Here is a 23,546-nt window from a genome sequence, read left to right as displayed (position 1 = left end):
AGATCAATGCGAACATGGTCGGACGCTGAACCACGATGCTTTCATTTTCGCTCGATAGTTCGTCGCAAAATACATCATAACTCCCTTATTTTTTATTTCTGTAACTTAAAACTTGGTATAAAGTCAGATAATGTTGTGAAGATATTATATATATATAAAAAAAAATAGTACATGTACATGCTTTAGTTTGGTAGCGCAAGGTAGTGCAAGGCCGCGTGCGGTCGCGTAGTATTTAGTCAGACCGATTGTTTACATTCAGTACTTTCAGCTTGATCCTTCTCACAGACGACATAGAAGTTTTAACTTCAACAGCACGATCCTTGAACTTGGCATACATTCATGACTTATGAGGTATACGCGTTCATAGACTATAGTTAAAGACTATTCTACGAAGAGTGTGTGTTTCGGTTTCGTTTTTGTGTGATTCAGCCCCGTTTTCAGTTGAGAACTTCCCCTGCTGCACCAGCACTGGCGGGTCCGCCTAAACTACGCGCCAGCACGCGCTAGCACGCGCCAGCACGCGCTACCTTGAACCATAGCACTTATATACTTTATTTGTATATTTCTAGTTAGTTCATCGTCCATTCTCACATAATACAAAATTTCAAACTTCAATGATGAAAAATACGGAAGTTATGACGAGTTTAAGGAGAGCTAATGCACTACTCTCAAATCCGACGATTGTCGGACATGGAGCCACGGCCTTAGGATAGCTCTCCTATAACGCGTCTTAGCTATCGTAAATTTTATCACTGAAGTTTGAAATTTTGTATAATGTAAGAACTGACGATGGAATGACTAGAAACATACAGATAAATTATATAACAGCTATGAATCTCAGTAGCGTCCACTTAAAATTGGTAGCGCGCAGTTTTAGTCACTGCCGGATTTTGTCGGATTTGAGAGTAGCGCATTAGCTCGCCTAAAACCCGTCATAACTACTGAAATGTTCAACACTCAAGCTTGAAATTTTGTATTATGTAAGAATGGACAATGAACTATATAGACTATAAAAATAAATTATGTAAGTGTTATGGATCACTGGGTAGCGTCTACTTCAAAGTGGTAGCACGCTGTTTAGTCAATCATAGAGAAATCGTCGGATTTGAGAGTAGTGCATTAGCTCTCCTTAAACTCGTCATAACTTCCGTATTTTTCATCATTGAAGTTTGAAATTTTGTATTATGTGAGAATGGACGATGAACTAACTAGAAATATACAAATAAAGTATATAAGTGCTATGGTTCAAGGTAGCGCGTGCTGGCGCGTGCTAGCGCGTGCTGGCGCGTAGTTTAGTCGGACCAGCACTGGCAGCAGGTCATCTTGTTCTTTGTGTGTAGTCAGCCATTAACTGATTAAGGCTTGTGTGTGTAACGTGGTGGTCCTTGAAACCAGCTATCTTCGTCGTTCCAAACAGAATGTTCAAAACGTAAAACAGGAAAGGTATCTTAGCGATCGGGTGGGTACATTCAAAATGAACGGTGTGTTGGTGGAATGTATGTGCCCGCATGAGACCCTTAGAAGTTAGAGATAGGTCATTGAAAGCGGTCAGGAAGGTTTTTTTAGTTTAGAAATGACTGAGATTTATTTAATCTTAGACATATAATGGCAGTTGCTGGCTTGTCGCAAGTCATGTTTGATAGGATATATATATACAGTGTAAATTGTGAAAACGTTCAAATGATTGAGGGACCTTTCAACTTACCTTACAATTTGTAGCAATATAGCATTAAAAAGTTACGGAGTGGCTCAGGATCCGGCGAGCCAGATATGGAGCCCCCAGGATCGGGAACTGGCAGTCACCAGTATCTCACAAAATAGACTCCTATTTTTCACCCATCAGACAGCTTGCCTTCTTAGCTCAGTCGGTAGTGAGATGCGCTAGAGATCATGAGGTCGCCGGTTCGATCCATGGCTTTGACGGTCCATTTTTATTTTTTCTGTAAAAAAATAATCTGTTTAACTTATTTGTCACCCTCTTTAACTTTCCTTTGCTCTATTCCAAAGTATTTCGGTGATCGAACTGAGATCACAACAATAAAGCAACTTACGAGTCACTCGATCAGTGGTTCAGCATTGGCCATTGCCCGGATCACTGAATCGTCTGCGAACCAAGCAACGTGTGTCACCGGTCACGAGGCTAGACTGAAGCAGCATTAGTTAAAACAAAATGCAGTAAATAAATACTTAACATTAAACATGGAAACAAACAAAAAACAACAAACATATTTTATTTATGGCAAAAGATAAATCTACTTTGCATTGAGATACTTCGACAGAATCTCAAAGACACATGCGAATGAATCGCATCTCTCGCTTCGGTCAGTCGCTCATCAGTGACCGCGCTGTTGCCGAAATACATGTTTTTCTGAATCCAACACTGATCATTATCAATCTTTCTCCACAGTCAATTGAACAGCGATTAGAAACTCCTACACAAACATGAAATCATGATTTACAAAGTGAGCAGCCATGTGAGTGCCGGTTCCTGAGCCTGGGGTCTCGAGCACTGACTCGCCCGTGCTTGAGCCCCCAGGCTTGGGAACCGGCTTGCCGGACCTCCAGCCACGGCCAAAAAGTTACGGTCCGCAAAATTATAGTCCTTTCAAGACAAGTAAAGGTGTCCATCAATGAATTAAACACTACCAAGGTTTACTTACTCTCACACATTTTGCTTTATATCTGAATGGAGAATATCAGCCATGCAGGACACCCTCTGCAAACTTCACACATACATAGACAGTTGGAAGGGATAACAATATATTTTTGCGTTATGATCATGGTAGAAGTCAAGAATTAACCCTCTGCAACATAGTCGAAGGCAAAAAGCGCAAAGCAGGTTAGGCGGTCCGAAAATGCTTTTGTCGAAAGATGCAAAATAGTTCTATTTGGTGCCATATGATGATATGCGAATGTGCCAGTGTAGCAGGTTAGTGTGTGTGTGTGCGTGTGTGTGTGAGAGAGAGAGAGAGAGAGAGACACACACACACACACAGAGAAAATAGAAGCAAGTTGTTCGACACTTTCGCCGCCATCTTCTTCTGTTGTTTCAATGCGAACATCTCCTGAGGTTGATGGGCGAGGCAGTTGAAAGGATACCTTTCCTTGACCGGGAAGGAACTTTATTTTTTTCTTTGGAGGCATTGTTTTTTTTACGTGGGTCAGTATTTCGAGCAATATCGCGATGTTGACATTTTCCACAGAGGCAAACGCGCAAGCACAGATCGGTCCCGCACAGATAGTTCGTAGGACTGGTTGAATACTAATGAATTACATTTTAAAAGCCAATCACAGCGCGTTTCACAAACTTGCAAGTTGCTCGGCTTGACGCGCGTTTTTGCTTAGGTCTTTTCGAACACTGTACTCCCGTGAAAAGTGTGCATGGGGTGACGCAGTGGTACATAATCTCAGTGCGCCCTTTGACACACTGAAGGGAATTCCAGTGGGACATTTTGAGATGTTATGCCCCAATGGCGCAAGGCGCACTAGTAAATGAAACCCTGCATAGGGACATGATCACATACACTATACCCCACCCCAAAACCAACAAGTTTGAACAGTTAACCCTCCTGGTTGAGAGACAGAAAATGAAGTTGAATTACACATACAGTGTCAAATTATGGGCTTCTGAGTATGCTGAAGGCAATTAGTGTGTGCACCAGCTTTGGCTTACATGCTAACTCGTTTATATGTTGCTCGCAAGTTTGATTTCTTATGGAAGTAGTTAATGACAGTTTTAATCTTTTGTGTTTTTGTGTGTGCAGATTTGAGAATGTACAACCAGAGACTTCATTTCAATTTTAAGCCGATAAATGGAGTTCATTCTATACGGTGCAATCAGACCTGCAGTGAGTTGTTTTGCACTGTTAAATACAGTGTACATTGTTTCTTTGGCTCATTTAATTTGGAGTAGTAGGGACTTGGTTAGTTTATTTTCGCAAGAGCACAAGTTCATTTTGCTGAGTTTTAATGACAGAATGTAATCCATTTGGCTCTGAGTCTCAGAGTAGAAAAAACATGGAGAACTGTGTCTTTTCTTGAAACAAGAACAACTTTATATTATATATTATGAGGCTCAGATTCAGTACAAAGTTGCATGTCTCTTAACTTTTTTTCAAGGATTTTTAATTAAGTGCAGATTGGAACTGAAGTTGCAGTTAATTGCATTATGGCACCGGCTAAAGTAGATCCACCCATTGGTTAGTACTCAAATAGAGTATATTGTCCACAGTATCATATCCTGTTATGCTTGAACACCAGTGGTATGCCATCCACTTATGACATCTTACAAACAAATATATATTTTCCCACCCAACTTCCCTATCCCTCAGCTGTATGCTACTGCATGAATATTTACACCAATGTATACTTTCAGCGGCGTTTACAATTGCCACAAGTAAAGGTGTCAAAGTGTTTGGCCTGGACCCTCTGTCGTTGCAAGTAAATTTGAGTAAGTAATGTTTTGTATTCTTCGGCCTAAAAGTTGTCCTTGCAAATTACTATGATTACCGCAGAGATAACTGACACATCGGGAAATAATTGTTGTTTATTGACTTGTTTATTGTGTGTTCATTCAGCTTGATAATTGAATGTTTTAAGATTCATGATAAAATTAAAACATATATTATACTGAAAGGCATAAATTCTGCAAATAGTGCATTGAACGATTTTGCTCTCAAACGAAAATCAGATTGAACCTGTAATTTGTAGTTGACATCTTGAGTGTCGGAGCAAATGTTTCACGCTGTCAGCGTGCGCTTTGCAGTATTGCTGATCCAGCCACAGCTCACTGTGCTAATAAAGACAATGGGCTGAAAGGGAGACAATAACGTAAAAAAGATAGTGTATGGCCCTATAAAATGCAACTGGCTGTTTGGCTGTATCAGATATCACAATCATGCCACGACTTGATGAAGGAGAGAGACAGCAAGCGATTGGGATGCTTAGAGCTGGCCAAAGCATTGAACGTGATGAACACTGAACGTTTTCCGAAATCATTGCGCTTGGACTCAGTCACTTTTTTTGAAAAATTGTCATTTCATGATGTTCTATTCAAAATCAATAAAGCAAAAGTTTATAAACACTAAAATGGCCAATAAATAAAATATTCAAACATTGAAAACATTCACCACTGAGTTGATTTTTTGTGATTTTTTAAAGTTCAGTTTGCGGCATTTATGCCTCTCAGTATATATCTGCAACTGCAAGAAAAGTTTGCCTTCATGTACGCAAATGCATAGTTCGTGCTAGAATATATATGTAAGAACAAAACAAACTATGGCAGAATATGTCAACCATGGTTGTGGCCATGTAAGGGAAAATGAGAAATATGAGTGTCCTTTTGTATGAAAGAATGCACATATATTTGTATGCTAATTGTTTTGGGGTGTTTGTTTCCAGAAGCCAGCGATGTAGGCAGCTGTAGAACGGCTGAGCTGCTGCGAGAATCCAACCTCATAGCTTTGGTTGGTGGAGGCGGTGGTTCATATGAGAAGTATGATGAAAAATCAGGTAAGTTTCTTTCAACTCCTGTACGTAATAAAGTACATTGTATCAGATTTGATAGTGTCAGTTTAATCCTAAAGTATGCAAGTTTCTAGTCTCTTTTCCAATTTGCTCACTCCGAGGAGTCTGACTGTTGATCTGACGGCAAGAGTGGTGTTTTTGTTGTGCAATTTTTTTATTCGTTTGAGTTGTAGAAAAGATTTAGAAGGGACCTGACTGGCTTATTTTTTTGTGTAATTATACACAAAGAATCCCTATTGAAGTGTTTGTTTTCAAAAGCCATTTGAGCCGCAGGTGATGACTATCAAGTATCATTTACGTGTGTGTTGCAGTTGTACTGAAGAACATGGAGACTGGTGAGGTTCCACTGGACCTCACCTTCAGCAGCACAGTGCTTGGTGTTCGATTCACAGAGAAACAGTGCGTCAATACTTTGTTTTTGTTTTATCTCAGCTTTTATCCCTCTCTTCTGCATCTATGCCATCTCAATCATCGTTTATTGTTAGATGACTTGAATCAAGTTTTACACTTTGTTTTTTTAAACAAAATTAGTTGGCTTTGATTTTGTATGCAGATACCAGATTCTGCTTTACTAATCATCTGCTTGTGTAAAGATGTTTTGGTGTGTGTTTTGCTCTGATGCAAACCTTGTGCAAGACTGACCTGGTAAGCTGTGCCTTTAACTGACTTTTTTATGTCACAGGATGATTGTGGTGTTAGAGTTTGAGATCCATGTGTTCAAACTCTTCACTTTTGAGCATCTCCACATCATCAGGACAGGGTGTTGTGCAAAGTGTGAGTAGCCACTCGGCTAAACTTGTTTGAACTGTGCTTCATAACTCTGAGCCTTAATCAATTCCACGGGGGCGGGGATGTAGCTCAGTCGGTAGCGCGCTGGATTTGTATCCAGTTGGCCGCTGTCAGCGTGAGTTCGTCCCCACGTTCGGCGAGAGATTTATTTCTCAGAGTCAACTTTGTGTGCAGACTCTCCTCGGTGTCCGAACACCCCCGTGTGTACACGCAAGCACAAGACCAAGTGCGCACGAAAAAGATCCTGTAATCCATGTCAGAGTTCGGTGGGTTATAGAAACACAAAAATACCCAGCATGCTTCCTCCGAAAACGGCGTATGGCTGCCTAAATGGCGGGGTAAAAAACGGTCATACACGTAAAATTCCACTCGTGCAAAAAAACACACGAGTGTACGTGGGAGTTTCAGCCCACGAACGCAGAAGAAGAATCAATTCCACCATGTGTGTGCAAACATTGTCATCCGTTAGTATTACAGTACAGTGGAACCCCCTGTCAAGACCCCTAAAATTAAAACCTTCATTTTGAGACCTTACTTTTTCAGATTTTCTGTTTATAACCTCTGCAAATTAACCTTGATTTTAAGACTTCCTCCTTTTTCAGACCTGGTTTTCACAGACTTTTGGAGGTCGCAAAAGGGTGGTTCCACTTTATTAGAATACTTCTTCGTTCGCTCGCTCGAGTATTAGAATGCAGTTGCTGTGGCTTTTTACATGTAGTCAAGTTATGACTAAATGTTTTAACATAGAGGGGGGAATCGAGACGAGGGTCGTGGTGTATGTGTGTGTGTGTGTGCATGTGTGTGTGTGTGTAGAGCGATTCAGAGTAAACTACTGGACCGATCTTTATGAAATTTAACATGAGAGTTCCTGGGTATGATATCCCCAGACGTTTTTTTCATTTTTTCGATAAATGTCTTTTATGATGTCATATCCGGCTTTTTGAAAAAGTTGAGGCGGCACTGTCAAACCTTCATTTTTTAATCAAATTGATCGAAATTTTGGCCAAGCAATCTTCGACGAAGGCCGGACTTCGGTATTGCATTTGAGCATGTAGGCTTAAAAATTAATTAATGACTTTGGTCATTTAAAATCTGAAAATTATAATTAAAATTATTTTTTTATAAAACGATCCAAAATAACTTTTATTTTATTCTTCATCATGTTCTGATTCCAAAAACATATAAATATGTTATATTCGGATTAAAAACAAGCTCTGAAAATTAAAAATATAAAAATTATGATTAAAATTAAATTTTCGAAATCGTTTTAAAAACAATTTCATCTTATTCCTTGTCGGTTTCTGATTCCAAAAACATATAGATATGATATGTTTGGATTAAAAACACGCTCAGAAAAATAAAACGAAGAGAGGTACAGTAAAGCGTGCTATGCAGCACAGCGCAACCGCTACCGCGCTAAACATGTACAGGCTCATCACTTTCACTGCCTTTTGCACTAGCGGCGGACTACGGTCATTGTGAAAAAATGCAGTGCGTTCAGTTTCATTCTGTGAGTTCCACAGCTTGACTAAATGTAGTAATTTCGCCTTACGCGACTTGTTTTTTACTACAGTCCTAATCAGGGCTGGTAAAACCAAAGACCCTAGCATTGTCAACTGTACTTTAATTAAAGTTCATGCTAGAAGAATTAATAGCTTCACATTTGACAACAGTCTAGAGCATTACTGTCTTTTCCCCGCGTACAGCAGTGAAGACATAAAACTCAAACTCATAAAATGTGCAAGTATGACCAATATTTTGCTAGTGTGGTAGTGACCTCAGACCGGAACAGTGCATTTATTTATAGGCAGATCTTGTATAATATATTTTAGAATGCTATCTTTGTATTGGTATTGTGTATCTGATTTTGTTTTGCAGATCATGGGTTGTGTGAAGTTTCGCCCAATGGCTGGATGGTATTTCCTTCGACACACAAAGGTCATGTTCAGGTTCTGGTGAGTCTTGCTTATTTGTGCTCTCTAAAGGGCAACATAAAGTCAGAAAAACATATACATTGTACATTTCTTGCCTGTTTTGATACCTTTTGCAAACAATTTTTGCGTTAGGTTATTGTGGTTTTATGTTGCTATGGAGACCTTGGGCTAGCAGATACAATACAATACTACTTTGTAATCTCAAATAGAACATTTAGTTTGTGGCTGATATGAGGACAGTTTTGCAGTAGATAAATTTCTGCCAATTTGATGAGGGAAGTTTGGTGGTATTTTTTGCCAGGAGGAAGTGTGGATGAGGTGAAGAACGCAAGTACATATGCTCATTCTCCTATTTGTTGTACTATTACAGGACCTGAATGAGCAGCATGGCAAGGGAACAGTACCCCCTGTTGTGATAAGGGCACATGAAGGGAAGATTGCATGCGTTGCTATCAGTAACAGCGGCAAAAGGATAGCCACAGCCTCTGAAACGGTAGGTTTACTCTCCTTACCTATCTGTATTTGTCCTCTCTTGTTGATTTCTTAGATTTGCCTTTTTTTTTTTCTTTTTTTTTTTAGGAGAGAGAGAGAGCAAGATAATGAGAGTAAGATAGAGATAGTGTGAGTGCGTGTGCTCACAGTTCTTTACTCTTTGGTTTCTGTTTTTTTAATTCAAATTTTGAGAGCTGAACTGCCGCTTTTTGACTCACATGCGAAGCAAAAGTGAGTCTATGTACTCACCCGAGTCGTCCGTCCGTCCGTCCGTCCCCCCCGGAAAACTTTAACGTTGGATATTTCTTGGACACTATTCAGTCTATCAGTACCAAATTTGGCAAGATGGTGTATGATGACAAGGCCCCAAAAAACATACATAGCATCTTGACCTTGCTTCAAGGTCAAGGTCGCAGGGGCTATAAATGTTGTTTAAAAAACAGCTATTTTTCACATTTTTCCCATTTTCTCTGAAGTGTTTGAGATTTAATACCTCACCTATTTAGTCTTGAGTCGAGCGTTTGAAAATGCCTGAGCCTGAAGGCGGTTGTAACTTACACCTCTTGGTATCAGTCTGCCTTAGAGATGAGGACGACAGTTGGCCAGATGGCCTGAATAGCGCGCTGCATTTTCCTGCATGGAACTAAGTCGTGTCTGCCGCGACGGTACCTGAGCTAAACATTGGCAGGCACTGCTCACAGCCCGGCACACGGCACTGTAAACATTCCCCCTCCCTTCACTCTCTCGCCACCATCCGCCCTACCCTTGGTCTCATGCCTGTATATATGATATATAGGGCAAAGTAAGCCCCATCTTTTGATACCAGTTTGGTTTACCTTGCTTCAAGGTCAAGGTCACAGGAGCTCTTCAAAGTTGGATTGTATACATATTTTGAAGTGACCTTGACCCTGAACTATGGAAGATAACTGTTTCAAACTTAAAAATTATGTGGGGCACATGTTATGCTTTCATCATGAGACACATTTGGTCACATGATCAAGGTCAAGGTCACTTTGACCCTTATGAAATGTGACCAAAATAAGGTAGTGAACCACTAAAAGTGACCATATCTCATGGTAGAAAGAGCCAATAAGCACCATTGTACTTCCTATGTCTTGAATTAACAGCTTTGTGTTGCATGACCTTGGATGACCTTGACCTTGGGTCACATGTATTTTGGTAGGAAAAATGTGTAAAGCAGTTCTTAGTGTATGATGTCATTGCTAGGTTTAGTTATTTGACCTTGACTCTGAAGGTCAAGGTCAAGCATGTGAGTCGTATGGGCTTTGCCCTTCTTGTTTAAATTGTTTTATATAAATGTTCAGTTTTTTTACACTTGTTTTCCACCACTGGCTTATATTGTGCTGTAAGAGGTTTAGGGACTAAGCAAATAGAGGAAACGATGACATCATTTTACACCCTGCTCCTATGTATTTTAGGTGGAACATTCTTGCGCCAGCTGCGAACTTGGCTATGCTTTTGAGTATTAAACAATGGCGACTGCACGTGAGAGGGAACAATAAAGAGATCAAAAAGCAATGTACTCATGTTAAAATGACGAACACGGAACGAATAACAGCGACATTTTGACCTAAGGGTCTCCTTTTTTTTGTGTGGGTATTTTTGTGTTTTTTGTGCCTGAAGAAGACCCTTAGGTCGAAACGTCGCTGTTATTCGTTCCGTGTTCGTCATTTTAACGTGAGTACATTGCTTTTTGGTCTCTTTATTATGCTTTTGAGTGTCATCAATCCAAGTCTTTTTCATAACAAATAGAACAGAGTAGGCCTGAGAGTTGCATCAACTTACTAATATACTGTCTGTTTTGTTGACAGGGTACACTGATTCGTATCTTTGATGTTGGCACAAAGACAAAAGAGATGGTATTTCGGAGAGGCAGCGACACTGCAGCCATCTTCAAGTAAGATGATTCTGTTCACCCTCCGAAGCTGTTATTGTACTGCAGCAAGAATGAAGATGTATACCTTGACAGAAGAATGGTATTTCAGAATACCCTCTAGAAAACAATAGCATTCTTTCTGATTGCAATTTCTTATGGTAAGAACTATCGAGAGAAGAATCATGAGAGGTTTTAAAGTGCTCAACAACAGGAGCTCGTGTTTTTGGAATTAATGGTTTCTTTGTGTGCTGATTATGTTCTCCTATTGGCACTTTTGTCGTGTAAGGACATTGATGAGTGCAGTTGTGTAGTTTGTCTCAAATTGTGCTATAGTTCTATAGTTGCAGGCTGATGGCCATGTTAGAGTTCTGTTTGTTTTGTTCAAACATCTCAGTTTGTTGATAATACAGTTGAACCCCCTTTTTAAGACCCCCCAATTCATAACCTCTGTAAAATGACCCCCATTTTAAGACTCCCTCCTTATAAAGCCCTGGTTTTTACATTTAGTCAAGTTTTGACTAAATGTTTTAACATAGAGGGGGGAATCGAGACGAGGGTCGTGGTGTATGTGTGTGTGTGTGTGTGTCTGTCTGTGTGTGTGTGTGTGTAGAGCGATTCAGACTAAACTACTGGACCGATCTTTATGAAATTTTACATGACTGATATCCCCGGATTTATTTTTTATTTTTTTGATAAATGTCTTTGATGACGTCATATCCGGCATTTTGTAAAAGTTGAGGCGGCACTGTCACACCCTCATTTTTCAATAAAATTGATTGAAATTTTGGCAAAGCAATCTTCGACAAAGGCCGGACTTTGGTATTGCATTTCAGCTTGGAGGCTTAAAATTCAATTAATGACTTTGGTCATTAAAAATCTGAAAATTGTAATTAAAATTATTTTTTTTATAAAACGATCTAAAAATACGTTTATTGTATTGTTCATCATTTTCTGATTCAATGTCTGTTTGTCTGTCTGTCTGTAAAAAATTCCATTTCAAACGGCAGAAATTAATATGTAAATTAATATGTAAAGCGCGGAGAGCACAGTTGTGGTTCGCGCTATATAAGCTTTCCATAATAATAATAATAATTCCAAAAACATATAATTATGTTATATTTGGATTAAAAACAAGCTCTGAAAATTAAAAATATAAAAATTATGATTAAAATCAAATTTCCGAAATCGATTTAAAAACAATTTCATCTTGTTCCTTGTCCGTTCCTGATTCCAAAAACATATAGATATGATATGTTTGGATTAAAAACACGTTCAGAGAGTTAAAAAGAATAGAGATATAGAAAAGCGGGCTATCCTCCTCAGCGCAACCGCTACCACGCTTTTCTGTATTGTTAATTTCACTGCCTTTGCCACGAGCGGTAGACAGACGATGCTACGAGTGTACGGTCTTGCGGAAAAAATGCAATGCGTTCAGTTTCATTCTGTGAGTTCGACTGAGCTTGACTAAATGTTGTATTTTCGCCTTACGCGACTTGTTTCAATTTTCTTGAGGTCTTAAAAGGGGGGTTCCACTGTAGTTGATTGATGTTTTACCGTCTACACAAATGAGTTTTACTGGAACTAACTGCTACACTGGGCTTTTGTGTTTCAGCTTGGCATTTTCACTGTGTGACGCTTTTGTCAGTGTCTGCAGCGACAAGGGAACAGTTCACATTTTCAACCTAGTGGACAAGGGCTCAAATAAAAGTAGCATGTGAGTATATATGGTTGAGTTATAGCATTCTGCACTTTCACTCATCTTACTTCTATTAATATGCTTATAATGGCCTTTTTTTTGTCTGTCAATTGTTGTATCCTTTTGATATGTTGCTTAATCATGAGGATGCCGGGTTTTAAAGATAGTTTGTTTATTTTGTTTTTTAATGGTAGAAAAAGAAAATAAATTCAAAAACAAATAGACTGCCAACGTTCCAAAATTCAGAATCAAAAAACAAGAAAGGTAGGTTGTTGGAACGTTTGTTATTGACAAAACAATACATTATTATGTATTGTTTTGTCAATAACAAACGTTCCAACAACCTACCTTTCTTAGGTCGAAAAAGAAGAAAAGAGATCATAAGATTGTCATTGTATGCTTCCTGGGGGATAGCAGAGCAAACTTTTTGATGCAAAATCGCAATCCAGATACTTTTTTTCTATTCCCTGCAGACTTGTTTCTTTGATAAATCTGAGGAAGCCCAACCTATGAATAGTAAGTTCTGCTTGTTTTGTTTCGTTTTCTCCCAAGGCAGACACTATAAGTGTTAACCGCTCACTGGTCAGCTTTTAGCTTTGACTGGCAAGTTCTTCTGAAGTTGAATCCCCTTGTAAAAGGTGGTCGTCTACATTTGTGCTTTTTTTCAATAATCTTATGGTTAGATTTCGATACAAAATTATGTCAAATGATGAATGAACCATGGGGAAAAAAGTTATAAAAAAAAAAAATGTAAAAAAAAGATTATAATTACATATTCTTACGCCGAATCACATGATTTGCATTGACCCACTTCGATGCTTAGGTTATGATAAAAGCTACCCCGTCTAGGTATAAGGGGAGCAACCCCAACTAAAAAAGTGACTGCACCAGCATGACTGGCACCCTGGGTTACGTCCCATGTAGCACACTACGTCATCAATGGTGCTGGTCACGTGATACCCCTTCAATCGACTACTATCACTCAAGGGTGACGGTTGTGTTTGGCTAGCGCTAAGGCTTGTTTTCGTGTCTTCGGCACCCACCGGCCTTGGCCCCCCGTCTTCTTTCGCTGGCTTGCAGCTGGTGAGATTGTTCTTGTTTTCTTACATGTTTTGTTCTTTCTGCCTCGAATTTCGCATGTCCTTTGGACTTTGAAGTTTTCGGCAGTTGTTGGCTTCCTTTCGGTCGCCATTTGTATTTGCACGTTGTCAGGCTTGTGTTGTTTTCGTCCGTGTGCTGGACTGTTAACGCTTGTTGCTTGCTTGTAGCTGCTGTTGGTAGCTTTTCGTATGTGCTGAATTGTTTGCTTTCTGCTTCTGAATTTTGTTAGCGTCTGTGTGACTTTGCTATTTTTCAGTTGCGGTTGTTGTTTTCTTTTCGGTCTTAATATGGCCGATGGTGAAAAGAAGAAAGGCTCTAAGCCTGAGGATAAGGGCAAGGGCCCTGGCAAACCTAAATCCTCCGCGTCGGCGTCCTCTAGCAAGGACCCTATTATCTTAGTGACAGATCCTAAGAGCAATGTGTCATTTTCTGTGCCTATCTCTGCTCCGAGCGGTCTTCCGTCCGGCTCTCAATCGCTAGTTTCGGCCCCTAAGGCTGTTTGCGTTGCGTCGGTTGCGGCACCAGAGTCCGGTGCTCTGGTGTCTTCTTTGATTTCGTCTCTTCTTCCAGAGATTAGGAGTCTGGTGCGACAGGAGATGTCACGGACGGACTCCCTTTCCTGTTCCGCCCCCCTCCCGGGGGTGGGTGACGCTCGTTCCCTGGCTTCCTTTTTGCCGGGGCCGTCTTCCTCTGGATCTTCCCTGCCGGGACCTCGTGCTCTTCCGGCCCGGTACTCGTCACCTGCCGCTTGCGGTGGCGTGACAGTGCGCTTCCCTCCGGGGATACGGGCTGATCAAGGTTGGTGTGCGCAGCTGCCGTTTACGGCGGCTGCACTTCCGGTTTCCGGAATCGGATGTTCTCCTGCTAGTGAGCGACTTGCGTTCACGTCGGGTCAGAACCTCTCCGTACTCCAGCAGTCGGTTCCGACAGCTGGGCTTCCTGCTTTGGCAGGAAGTAGGGGTTCACCGTCTAGTGAGCGACTTGCGTTCACGTCCGGACCGAACCCCGCCTTACACCAGCAGTTGTACGCGACAGCTGGGCTTCCGGCTACGGCCGGAAGCAGTGGTTCTTCCGCTTGTGCGCAGCTTGCTGTCACTTCCGGTGCGTCCCACGTCTTGACACAGCAGTCGTTTCCGGCAGCTGGTCTTCCGGCTTCGGCCGGTAACATGGGTCATTCTTCCGGTGCACAGTCAACTGTCACTTCCGGTCTGACTCATGATTATGCCTACGGGCTTCCGGGCTTCCGCCCACACTATGTGCAGCTGCAGGATGGCCTTAGCGCTTCCGGTTCAGCTGCATTTCCGGCTCCACCCGGATTTTCCTGCTCTCTTCCGGACGTTTCCCCTGGATCGTCACGGGATGTCGGGCATGCTTCGCCCTTTGGACATGCAGGGTGTCTTTCTCAGGGAGGTCGGCAGCTTCCACACACTTCGGTGTTGACGGCTTCTGATCTCCCTCTTCCTGCTGCTACGGGCTTCGACTCCTCTCAACCTCCTTTTAGCCAGGACGTGGGGGGGGGTCGTCTCCCAGCAGGATGGTCCCCGACCTTCGGGTCTTTTTGCGCAGCGCCCCTTTGTGGGTTCAGGCGGCTCAGTTCCGCCTCCTTCGTTCGTCGCTTCAGATTCTAAATCTGTTGATGATGAATTCTCGCTGCCGGGGGTCTCGGCTAGCTTCAAGGCGGCGCTTGAAGCAGCCGCGGAGGTTTCCTCCCGCTACTTTCCGGAAGGAGCTGCTTCGTCTGTTAAGCCTTCGACTTCCGGTCCCTCAGCGTTGGCTGACTTCCGGTTGGAGCAGCAAGACGATGGCTACTTCCGGTTTCTTGAATCGCCCTCTGTAGCTTTTCAGCTTTCAAAACTCTTTGCGAGGTCCACTTCTCAGGGTGGTGGACTTCCTGTGCCTTCTGTTCCTTTGCTGGTCCCCCATGGGTCAGCTCCGGAGTCGGCATTAGAGTATCTTGCTTCTTCTGCGCAGGCTTCCTCTTTTGTGCCTCTTGCGGCACAGAGGAAGTTGCCTTTGCCAAAGGCTCCAAGAAACTTGCTGTCTCGCTTTGCTCTTCCGAGTGCACCTTTGCAGGTCACACCGGATCTCCTTCCTCTCCTCACGAAGCCTCTCAGGAGGGACTCCTGTTTGCCCATTTCTGAACAGAATCTTGCTTCGTTGGAGGAAATTGGGAGACAGCTCTTGGAACTCAGTTCCATTTCGGAGACTCTCATTAGAGCCCTTTCGCGGGCTCTTACCTCTTCTCTGGCTCCTTTCGCTCTCAGCGGGGAGCAGGACGCAGAAGATATTGCTTCTCTGCTCTCGACACTGGCTAGGGTGAACGAGGAGCACATGAGGTTGTCCTCCCTGCACTATGCCTATGCGGTAATGTGCAGGAGGGACTTGTTCCTTACCCACTCTCAGTTCTCTGACGAGTCGACAAGGAACTCCCTCCGCTCGTCGCCCTTTGTTGAGGGCTCTCTCTTTGGCCACCTGGCTCTGGATGCCAGAAAGCAAGAGATTGAGGCTAACAGGGACTCGCAGTTCTCCTCTTTTGCGCTTCAGGCTCTGAAGCAGCAAAAGCAGGCTGCTCCTAAGCAGGCTGCTCCTAAGCAGTCTCAGTCTCAACAGACTAAGGCTCCAGCTCAGGCGCATCCTGCTTCCCGCAAGAGACCTCATGCCCCTTACCGCGGTTCGGGCAAGAGGTCGTCGGCGGGCAGGGGGAGGGGTGCGCCCAGGGGCAAGCCCCACCCCCAATGAAGCGTCCCCGACTTCACCCCCCCCCAGCCCTCCACTCTGGTGATGGCTGGGGGCCTCTCGAGGGCTCTGTCACATTGGCTGAACTCTACTCACAGCCGATGGATAGTGGGGGTAGTGAAGTCGGGGTTCCGCTTGCTGTGGCTGGAGGACAAGGCCCCTCTTTCAAGGTCTCCTCCAGCCTTCAAGCCCCCCTTCTCTCGGGAGGCAAGGGCCGTCCTCCAGTCGGAGGTTGCCTCTCTGGTGGAGAAGGGAGCGGTGGAGGCAGTCTCGGACCACAGCTCCCCGGGGTTTTACGGGAGGCTTTTTGCTGTCCCCAAGGCCTCGGGGGCTTGGCGCCCTGTTTTGGACTTGTCGTTCCTCAACACGTTTTTGAGAACGATCAAATTCAAAATGGAGACGCCTGCCTCGGTCAGAGACGCGCTCCGCCCAGGAGACTGGGCGACCTCCATAGATTTGACGGATGCCTACTTCCATATCTTGGTGCATCCAGCCGACCGGAAATGGCTCCGTTTCCGGTGGGCAGGTCAAATCTTCCAGTTCCGCGCGCTTCCTTTTGGCCTGTCTCTAGCGCCATGGGTTTTCACCATGGTGGTGAGACAGGTCTGCGCTCTGGTGAGGTCGCGGGGGGTTCGGCTGCGGGCTTACCTCGACGACTGGCTTGTCATGGGCCAGAGCGAGGAGGTTTGTTCGCAGCACACCCAGATGGTTCTCCGGGAGGCCAGCTTGCTCGGCTTCTCGGTCAACCAGGTGAAGTCAGAGCTCGTACCGTCGCAGACGTTCACCTACTTGGGTATGGTGTTCAACACGGTCTCCTGGACTGTCCACCCCTCTTTGAAGCGGGTGGTCAAGCTCCAGGCTCTTATCCGCTCTACTCTGCCTCTCCTGCAGGCTCCTCTCAGGACATTGGCCTCCATTCTGGGGCAAATGGAGTCAATGGCCCTACTGGTGTCACTGGGGAGGGTGCACAAACGGCCTCTTCAGCACGCCCTGAAGCCGTTTGTGGACTCTCCTCGGGTGAACTGGAACGAACTTGTTCCCCTTGGGGAATGGTTCCAGGCTGCATCCCTTCCGTGGCTGGACACGGATTGGCTCTGCAGGGGGGTTCCGATCGCCGCTCCCCCTCCCGACTTGGACCTCTTTACAGATGCGTCCCTGCTGGGTTGGGGAGCGCACACGGACCGGCTCACGGCCTCCGGTCTGTGGTCTTCGGAACAGAGTGCATGGCACATCAACTCTCTGGAGTTGGAGGCTGTGTGGCTGGCTCTGATTGCGTTCCTCCCGTCGCTTACCGCAAAGCGAGTCCGTCTGTTCACAGACAATACGACAGTGGCCGCTTATGTGAACAAGCAGGGGGGTTCGCGGTCCCCTACTCTCTCCCGCAGGGCCTGCGAGCTGCTGATTTGGTGCGCTCAGCACCGAATCTCCCTTGTGGCTCGGTACCTGCCGGGAAGCCTCAACACGCTTGCGGATGCGCTCAGTCGCTCCAGCAAGGTGTTGCAGTCGGAATGGACGGTCTCACACGGAGCTCTTCTCCGTCTTTGGGCTCTTGTCCCGAAGCCCCAGGTGGATCTTTTCGCCACCAGGTTCTCCAGACGCCTTCCGATTTTTGTGTCTCCCTTTCCCGACCCGGAGGCTTGGGAGACCAACGCTCTGGAGTTGGCATGGGCGGGCCTGGAGGCTTATGCCTTTCCGCCCTTCAACCTGCTCGGCCAGGTGATCAGGAAGGCGGAATTGGAGTCTCCGTCTCTTCTCTTACTGATCGCCCCTCTGTGGCCGTCTCAGACGTGGTTCCCGGACCTTCTGAGACTGGCTCGCGGTCCTCCAATCCCCCTGTCGCTAGTGAGAGGAGAGCTCGTTCAGCCTCGAAGCGGCATCGCTCACGAGGACCCACAGTCTCTAAAACTTCACGCGTGGAGACTGTGAGGTCTGCTCTCAGGCGTTCTGGAGCGTCTGAACGCACTTTGCATCTGGTTCAGCGCTCTCACAGAGCATCCACCTCTACGGTTTATTCTTCGCATTGGAAGGCATGGGTTTCTTGGTGCCAGACGGCTGGTGTTAATCCGGTTGCACCTCGTACCATGCACGTGGCCAATCACTTGGCCGATTTGTCTTCGCAGGGACTCTCCTCCTCTTCTCTGAAGGTTCGCAGGTCCGCGATTTCTTCTACGTTGAAACAGATAGGGCATTCGATTAGCCTCAGCACGGTAGTGGCTGGAGTCATTAGGGGTGCCTCGCTTGAAGAGGTTAAGTCGCGTTCGGCGCTGCCGAAGTGGGATCTGTTTCTGGTTCTAGAGTTTCTTCGCTCTTCCGATTTCGAACCCCTGGAGAACGCGAGTCTTCCTAATCTTACGCGCAAGACTCTTTTTCTCTTGCTTCTTGCAACTGCCCGTAGAGGCAGTGAGGTGCACGCCCTTTCGGGCAATCCGCAGGACATTTCTTGGGAACGCGATGGCTCGGTTTCGCTGAGGTTTCGTGTAGGCTTTCTGGCTAAAAACCAATCACCAGGTCAACCCTCTCCTCGGGTTGTGGTGAAGCCGCTTTCTCACATTTTGGCTAGGGACGATCCCGATATGGTCAACTGCCCTGTTAGGGCCCTTGAGGCGTATCTCTCCCGTATTCAGTCTGTCAGATCGAGTTCTCAGAAGCTTTTGTTTATTTCATTAAACACTGCCATGGAGAAAGATATATCGAGGACTACCTTGGCCAGGTGGGCGTCGGCCGTCATTAAGCAAGCTTATGCGTGGAGCCTGTCACGAAGGGGGGGGGCTCTGCCTGCCTTTCCTCTCTGCTCGGCCCGGGCTCACGAGTCAAGGGCTTGGGCCTCTTCCTTGGCCGTCTTGCGGTCCCACAGAATGAGCGAAGTCTTGAATACAGCTTATTGGCGATCGGACGATGTATTCATCAGCTTTTATCTGAGAGACATTGCTTCGCTCTGTAACGATGGATCAAGGTCCCTGCCTGCCTTGGTGGCAGCGGGCCAGTGCATTTCCAGAAATTGATGGTGAGTTTGAACCCTTTTTGATCTTACCCACCTCCTGGTTGGAGTTATCTGCAAATCATGTGATTCGGCGTAAGAATATGTAATTATAATCGAAAATTTTTATCTAAATTTTGATTTGATTAATATACTTACCCGAATCACATGAGTAATTCCCTCCCTCCTGCCCCGCTCGATTTTTTGATGTTCTATTAGTCGATTGAAGGGGTATCACGTGACCAGCACCATTGATGACGTAGTGTGCTACATGGGACGTAACCCAGGGTGCCAGTCATGCTGGTGCAGTCACTTTTTTAGTTGGGGTTGCTCCCCTTATACCTAGACGGGGTAGCTTTTATCATAACCTAAGCATCGAAGTGGGTCAATGCAAATCATGTGATTCGGGTAAGTATATTAATCAAATCAAAATTTAGATAAAAATTTTCGATTTTATTTTTGGGTAGCGTGACTCACGCTTCCAATATTTTGTTTTCTGTTTGCTGAGAACATGTGCTTTGCCTAAAAATACTGACCAATCAAATTCATGTCACTGTGCTTATAGCCACGCCCAAACAAGTGCAGCAACAGTTTGACACTGGAGCGCTGTCCACGCTTTTTTTAAACGCACGAAATGCACGGGATTTGAGAGGAGTTTTGCGCTTGGCATTTTCCAAATAAGGATATCCTACTATGAGTACTACGCTGGAATACTACAATGAATTTTCAAACGGCTACACTGGCTTCGTCTTTCCTGATCGAAAGGGGGTGTATTGTTGATAATTGTAGATAATAGACTCTGCATTTTAATGGTCAAATGGCGATTTCGGTATAAAAATGTAGACAAGGACCTTTAAGACCCCCAATTTAAGACTCGCCCCTTTTTAAGACCTTGGTTTGTCAGATTTTCTCTTCATGATCTCTGTGAATGTACCCCAATTTTAAGACTCACCCCTTTTTAAGACCTGAATTTCTCTGAACTAGCTCACTGTAAAATTCTTCCAGGGCTGCTGAACTGTCAAGGGTGATACCATTGCCAGAATCACTACAGATGACGGCAGTGAGAAACATGACCCAGTTTTCCCTGCCAGCAGAGTGCCCCTCCGTCCTGGCTTTTCCTGAAAGTCAAACCATTGTCGGTGAGTGTCTTGCTGCATGCTTTTCGCTGATTTCAGCTCTTCATGTGTTTGAAAGAAAGGGTTGAGTTTGTTTGATTCCTTGCAATTTGTTCTGTAAGGTTCATCCAAGCGTCATGTTATGAGTTCTGTTTTGATGTAAAAATCAGAGAAAATCAGGTCCTGAAAAGGTGGGAGTCTTCCAGGTTATTAACAGAATAATGTATTTCGCAAACAAATTCTTAAGGGGTGGGTGTGGGGATCCACCGTGTACTATGACACCTGTTTTATACTATGACATTTTGTTCATTTGGCAGGCACTTTTTATTCCAGAATAGTTGTCAACTGGGCCGATGTTTTTATGCTCGTGTGTAATCATTATTGTATCTGTATTTTGTGATCTATTGTTATAGGAAAATGTTTGTCTTCCATGTGAAATACAGATGGCGTGGAATTAATTGTAACACACACACACACAGCTTTTTCATCAGTGGTGTTTGAATTGTTTTCATGATTTTTCAGCCATCAGCATTGACGGCACCTTTCAGAAGTATGCTATCAAAGAGAACGGATGCGCTCAAAAGGTTATGGCATACTTACTAGACATGGGGGATGACTTCACGAAATAGGGTAAGTTGATTTGTAGCATGAAAGGTTGTTACTCCCACTTCAGAGAGATTATAGGGGTTTTGATTACTGTTCTTTTGAGTTTGTACTTATTTGGGCTCTCATGTGTGAGTTTATGTTTGTACTTAGTTGGGCTCTCATGTTTGATCCTACACTTGTCACAGTGCCATTTTGAAATTTAATACTGATTGTTATAAAGTAGGTGTGGTTTCGGACCTGTGATAAGGCATTTCTAGAAGCAGATGAGTATGTTTTTTGTTGGAAATAAAAATAGTTTTTCTCGCCCCACAAAGGTTTGTTGAAAGAAAAACATAAACAGTTTAATATACGTAAAGTTTTTGCTTGAAAAATATTGCTAACTTTTCTCTTGGCCAGTGTCTTGGTTAAAACATGCATGCAAGCACGCACACACACACACACACACACACACACACACACACACACACACACACACACACACACACACGCACAAATAAAACAACTGACACAGGCAGATTACAGCAGTGTAGATGAACCATTTTCCAGCAGAATTCCAGAACAGGTTTTTGGAGGCACAGTCCTTTGTAAAAACAACTGTGCTCACTGTCTCAGATCTGCCCTTGCTTATACATGGGACAAGACTATCCTCCTCTGGGTGCATACAGAATACCAACAGCCTGACTACTTAATGTACAGAGTGGGAATAGTGTATGATTTTATTTCTTTTTTAAATCCAACACAACTTTGAACCAGTTTTGATAGTGATATGTGGTTTATAAAAACAAAACAAAAACAATGTGCAGTGGTTCTTCTGCATCATAATTTTCTGTCAATTTGTTTTTCCTAGGTTTCACCCATGTATTATACCCTTTCATATTTTGTGTGCAGAGGACGTTTCTCAGATGTCATTGAATGAATGCGGATTGGAATGAGCTGCAAAAGTGAGTCATCCTGGAAGCAAAACCTGCAGAGCATGCATTTTTCAATTGTATTGTACTTCGTATGATCTTCTTTTTTTTTTTTAAACATCTGATAAATATGTTATTTGACTTGTGCTTGGTTTGGATCCTTTTTCTGCATGATCTGAAATTTGTTCAGATAATTTTGTATGGTAGATGTTCATAAATATAAAGTGACAGAGACTACAGTCATCAGAACATGTGTTGTTGTGAGAAAAGACAATTATCAAAAATAACTGTCAGGCTTATCAAGCGTTGTGGAAGAGTTGAGCCAATCAGTAAAAAAAAAATCGATTGCAGCAAATAACTGTCTCTGATGTGTAAGTTATGCAGTGTCCAATTAATATGATGCCTTTTTCTTTTGAAAATCTACACATCGGAGCCACGATTCACTTGATGGCATGCAGCAATCACGAAGCACGCGTGTCAGTTTTACACACTGCTGTGACCTCAAGCTCAAGCGAAAATCACGTGACCTCAGGCAAAACACGTTGTAGGCTAACACTTGGGGCAATCGATCCAAAAAATAGTTAACTGCAATATGTATAGTTTCGAAAGAAATGGGGTCAGATCCAGCGGACACTGCATGACATACACATTAGTCAGTTATTCGCTACAATCGCTGTTTTAACTACATGGTCGACCATGTGTTTCCTGTGTGTACGAGGATTTGTTAGCGGGGCGCAATTCTTCCACAATGCTTGTAAATCCGGAGTTATTTCCGAAAAACGTCTTATATCTTTTTTTTTATGTAAGAGAAAGAAAAGTACTGCATGCAACCATTGTTTCAGGTGCTATTTAGCTAGTAGGGTAGGAACAGCTCTTTAGCCGTATTCGTTTGCTTAGAATCTTATTGTAATCATCCAGATATGAGCTTTTCTGCTTGTATGTTTCATCTTTGTGGTTGTACATGCAAAAAATCTTCATACTGACCATTGTTTCCTGTTCAAATATACTAGCGGAAAAAAGTTAAGGACGGGCCACTGATTTCCCCGCTGACTTTCATTTGTTTAAAACACCCTGTTCTTTCGTCAGCAAAATCAAATGGCTGTCGCATGCTACACACCAATGGGTAGGTTATGCTGTGTTAGCAGGAAAACTGCACGGGACTCCCGGGCGCAGAGCTGCAGCACGTGACTAACATAGCAAAATCGCCAAAAAGTAGGCTGCTGTTTGGCGTGCGCACGGGTAGAATAAGGCAGGTAACATGGCAAAATTGTTGTGCACATGCAAGGACAATCCTTCGAGTGTGAATTGTGATCACGAACTCGGCTTTATAAGCCGCCGATTTTCTGCGAGCTGCCATCTCCTCACCATGCCTGCCAGACGGAAGCTGACAACATTCAACCGAGGAAGAGCAATTGCCTGGCTCCACGACGGCGTATCCAAGTGCGAAGTGGCCAGGCAACTTGGGGTATCGCATTCAGTCATTGTAAGGCTGAATCAACGGTTCCAGACGACAAACAATGTCGAGGAGAGGCCCAGGTCGGGTCGCCCCAAAAAGACTACTCCTAGGGAAGATCGTTTCATCCAACGGCAGGCGCTGCAGCACCGGGCCACCACCTGCAAGGTCATCAGAGGGCAGTTACGGGAGGCCACTAACATCAACGTTAGTGAGAGGACCATCGGCAACCGCCTGCATGACGCCCGGCTGCGGAGTCGTCGTCCTGCTGTGCGTCCCCTGCTGACACAGGCTCATCTCCGGGCTCGTCTGGCCT

The 23,546-nt window shown here is 44.1% G+C and overlaps 1 protein-coding gene across 2 annotated transcripts; it reads left to right on the top strand.

Moving 5' to 3' along the window:
- Positions 1 to 240: 240 nt before the first annotated feature.
- LOC138959245 (WD repeat domain phosphoinositide-interacting protein 4-like) lies at positions 241 to 21,889 on the top strand. 2 transcript variants are annotated; one of them, XM_070330648.1, is made up of 14 exons: positions 353 to 475; positions 1,315 to 1,459; positions 3,765 to 3,848; positions 4,376 to 4,450; positions 5,401 to 5,511; positions 5,838 to 5,925; positions 6,209 to 6,300; positions 8,194 to 8,270; positions 8,620 to 8,742; positions 10,574 to 10,659; positions 12,251 to 12,352; positions 20,154 to 20,287; positions 20,786 to 20,893; positions 21,758 to 21,889. In XM_070330648.1, the coding sequence occupies exons 3-13, from the start codon at positions 3,773 to 3,775 to the stop codon at positions 20,890 to 20,892; spliced, it is 1,071 nt and encodes a 356-aa protein (XP_070186749.1). In that variant the 5' UTR covers positions 353 to 475; positions 1,315 to 1,459; positions 3,765 to 3,772; the 3' UTR covers position 20,893; positions 21,758 to 21,889. The 2 variants fall into 2 exon arrangements, with proteins under 2 accessions (XP_070186748.1, XP_070186749.1); XM_070330647.1 differs by lacking the exons at positions 353 to 475; positions 1,315 to 1,459 and adding an exon at positions 241 to 351.
- Positions 21,890 to 23,546: the final 1,657 nt, after the last annotated feature.

Source organism: Littorina saxatilis, linkage group LG2, assembly GCF_037325665.1.
Source record: "Littorina saxatilis isolate snail1 linkage group LG2, US_GU_Lsax_2.0, whole genome shotgun sequence".
Taxonomy (NCBI): Eukaryota; Metazoa; Mollusca; class Gastropoda; order Littorinimorpha; family Littorinidae; genus Littorina; species Littorina saxatilis.
Note: the sequence above shows the minus strand (reverse complement) of the source record. Positions and strands in the feature narration are given on the sequence as shown.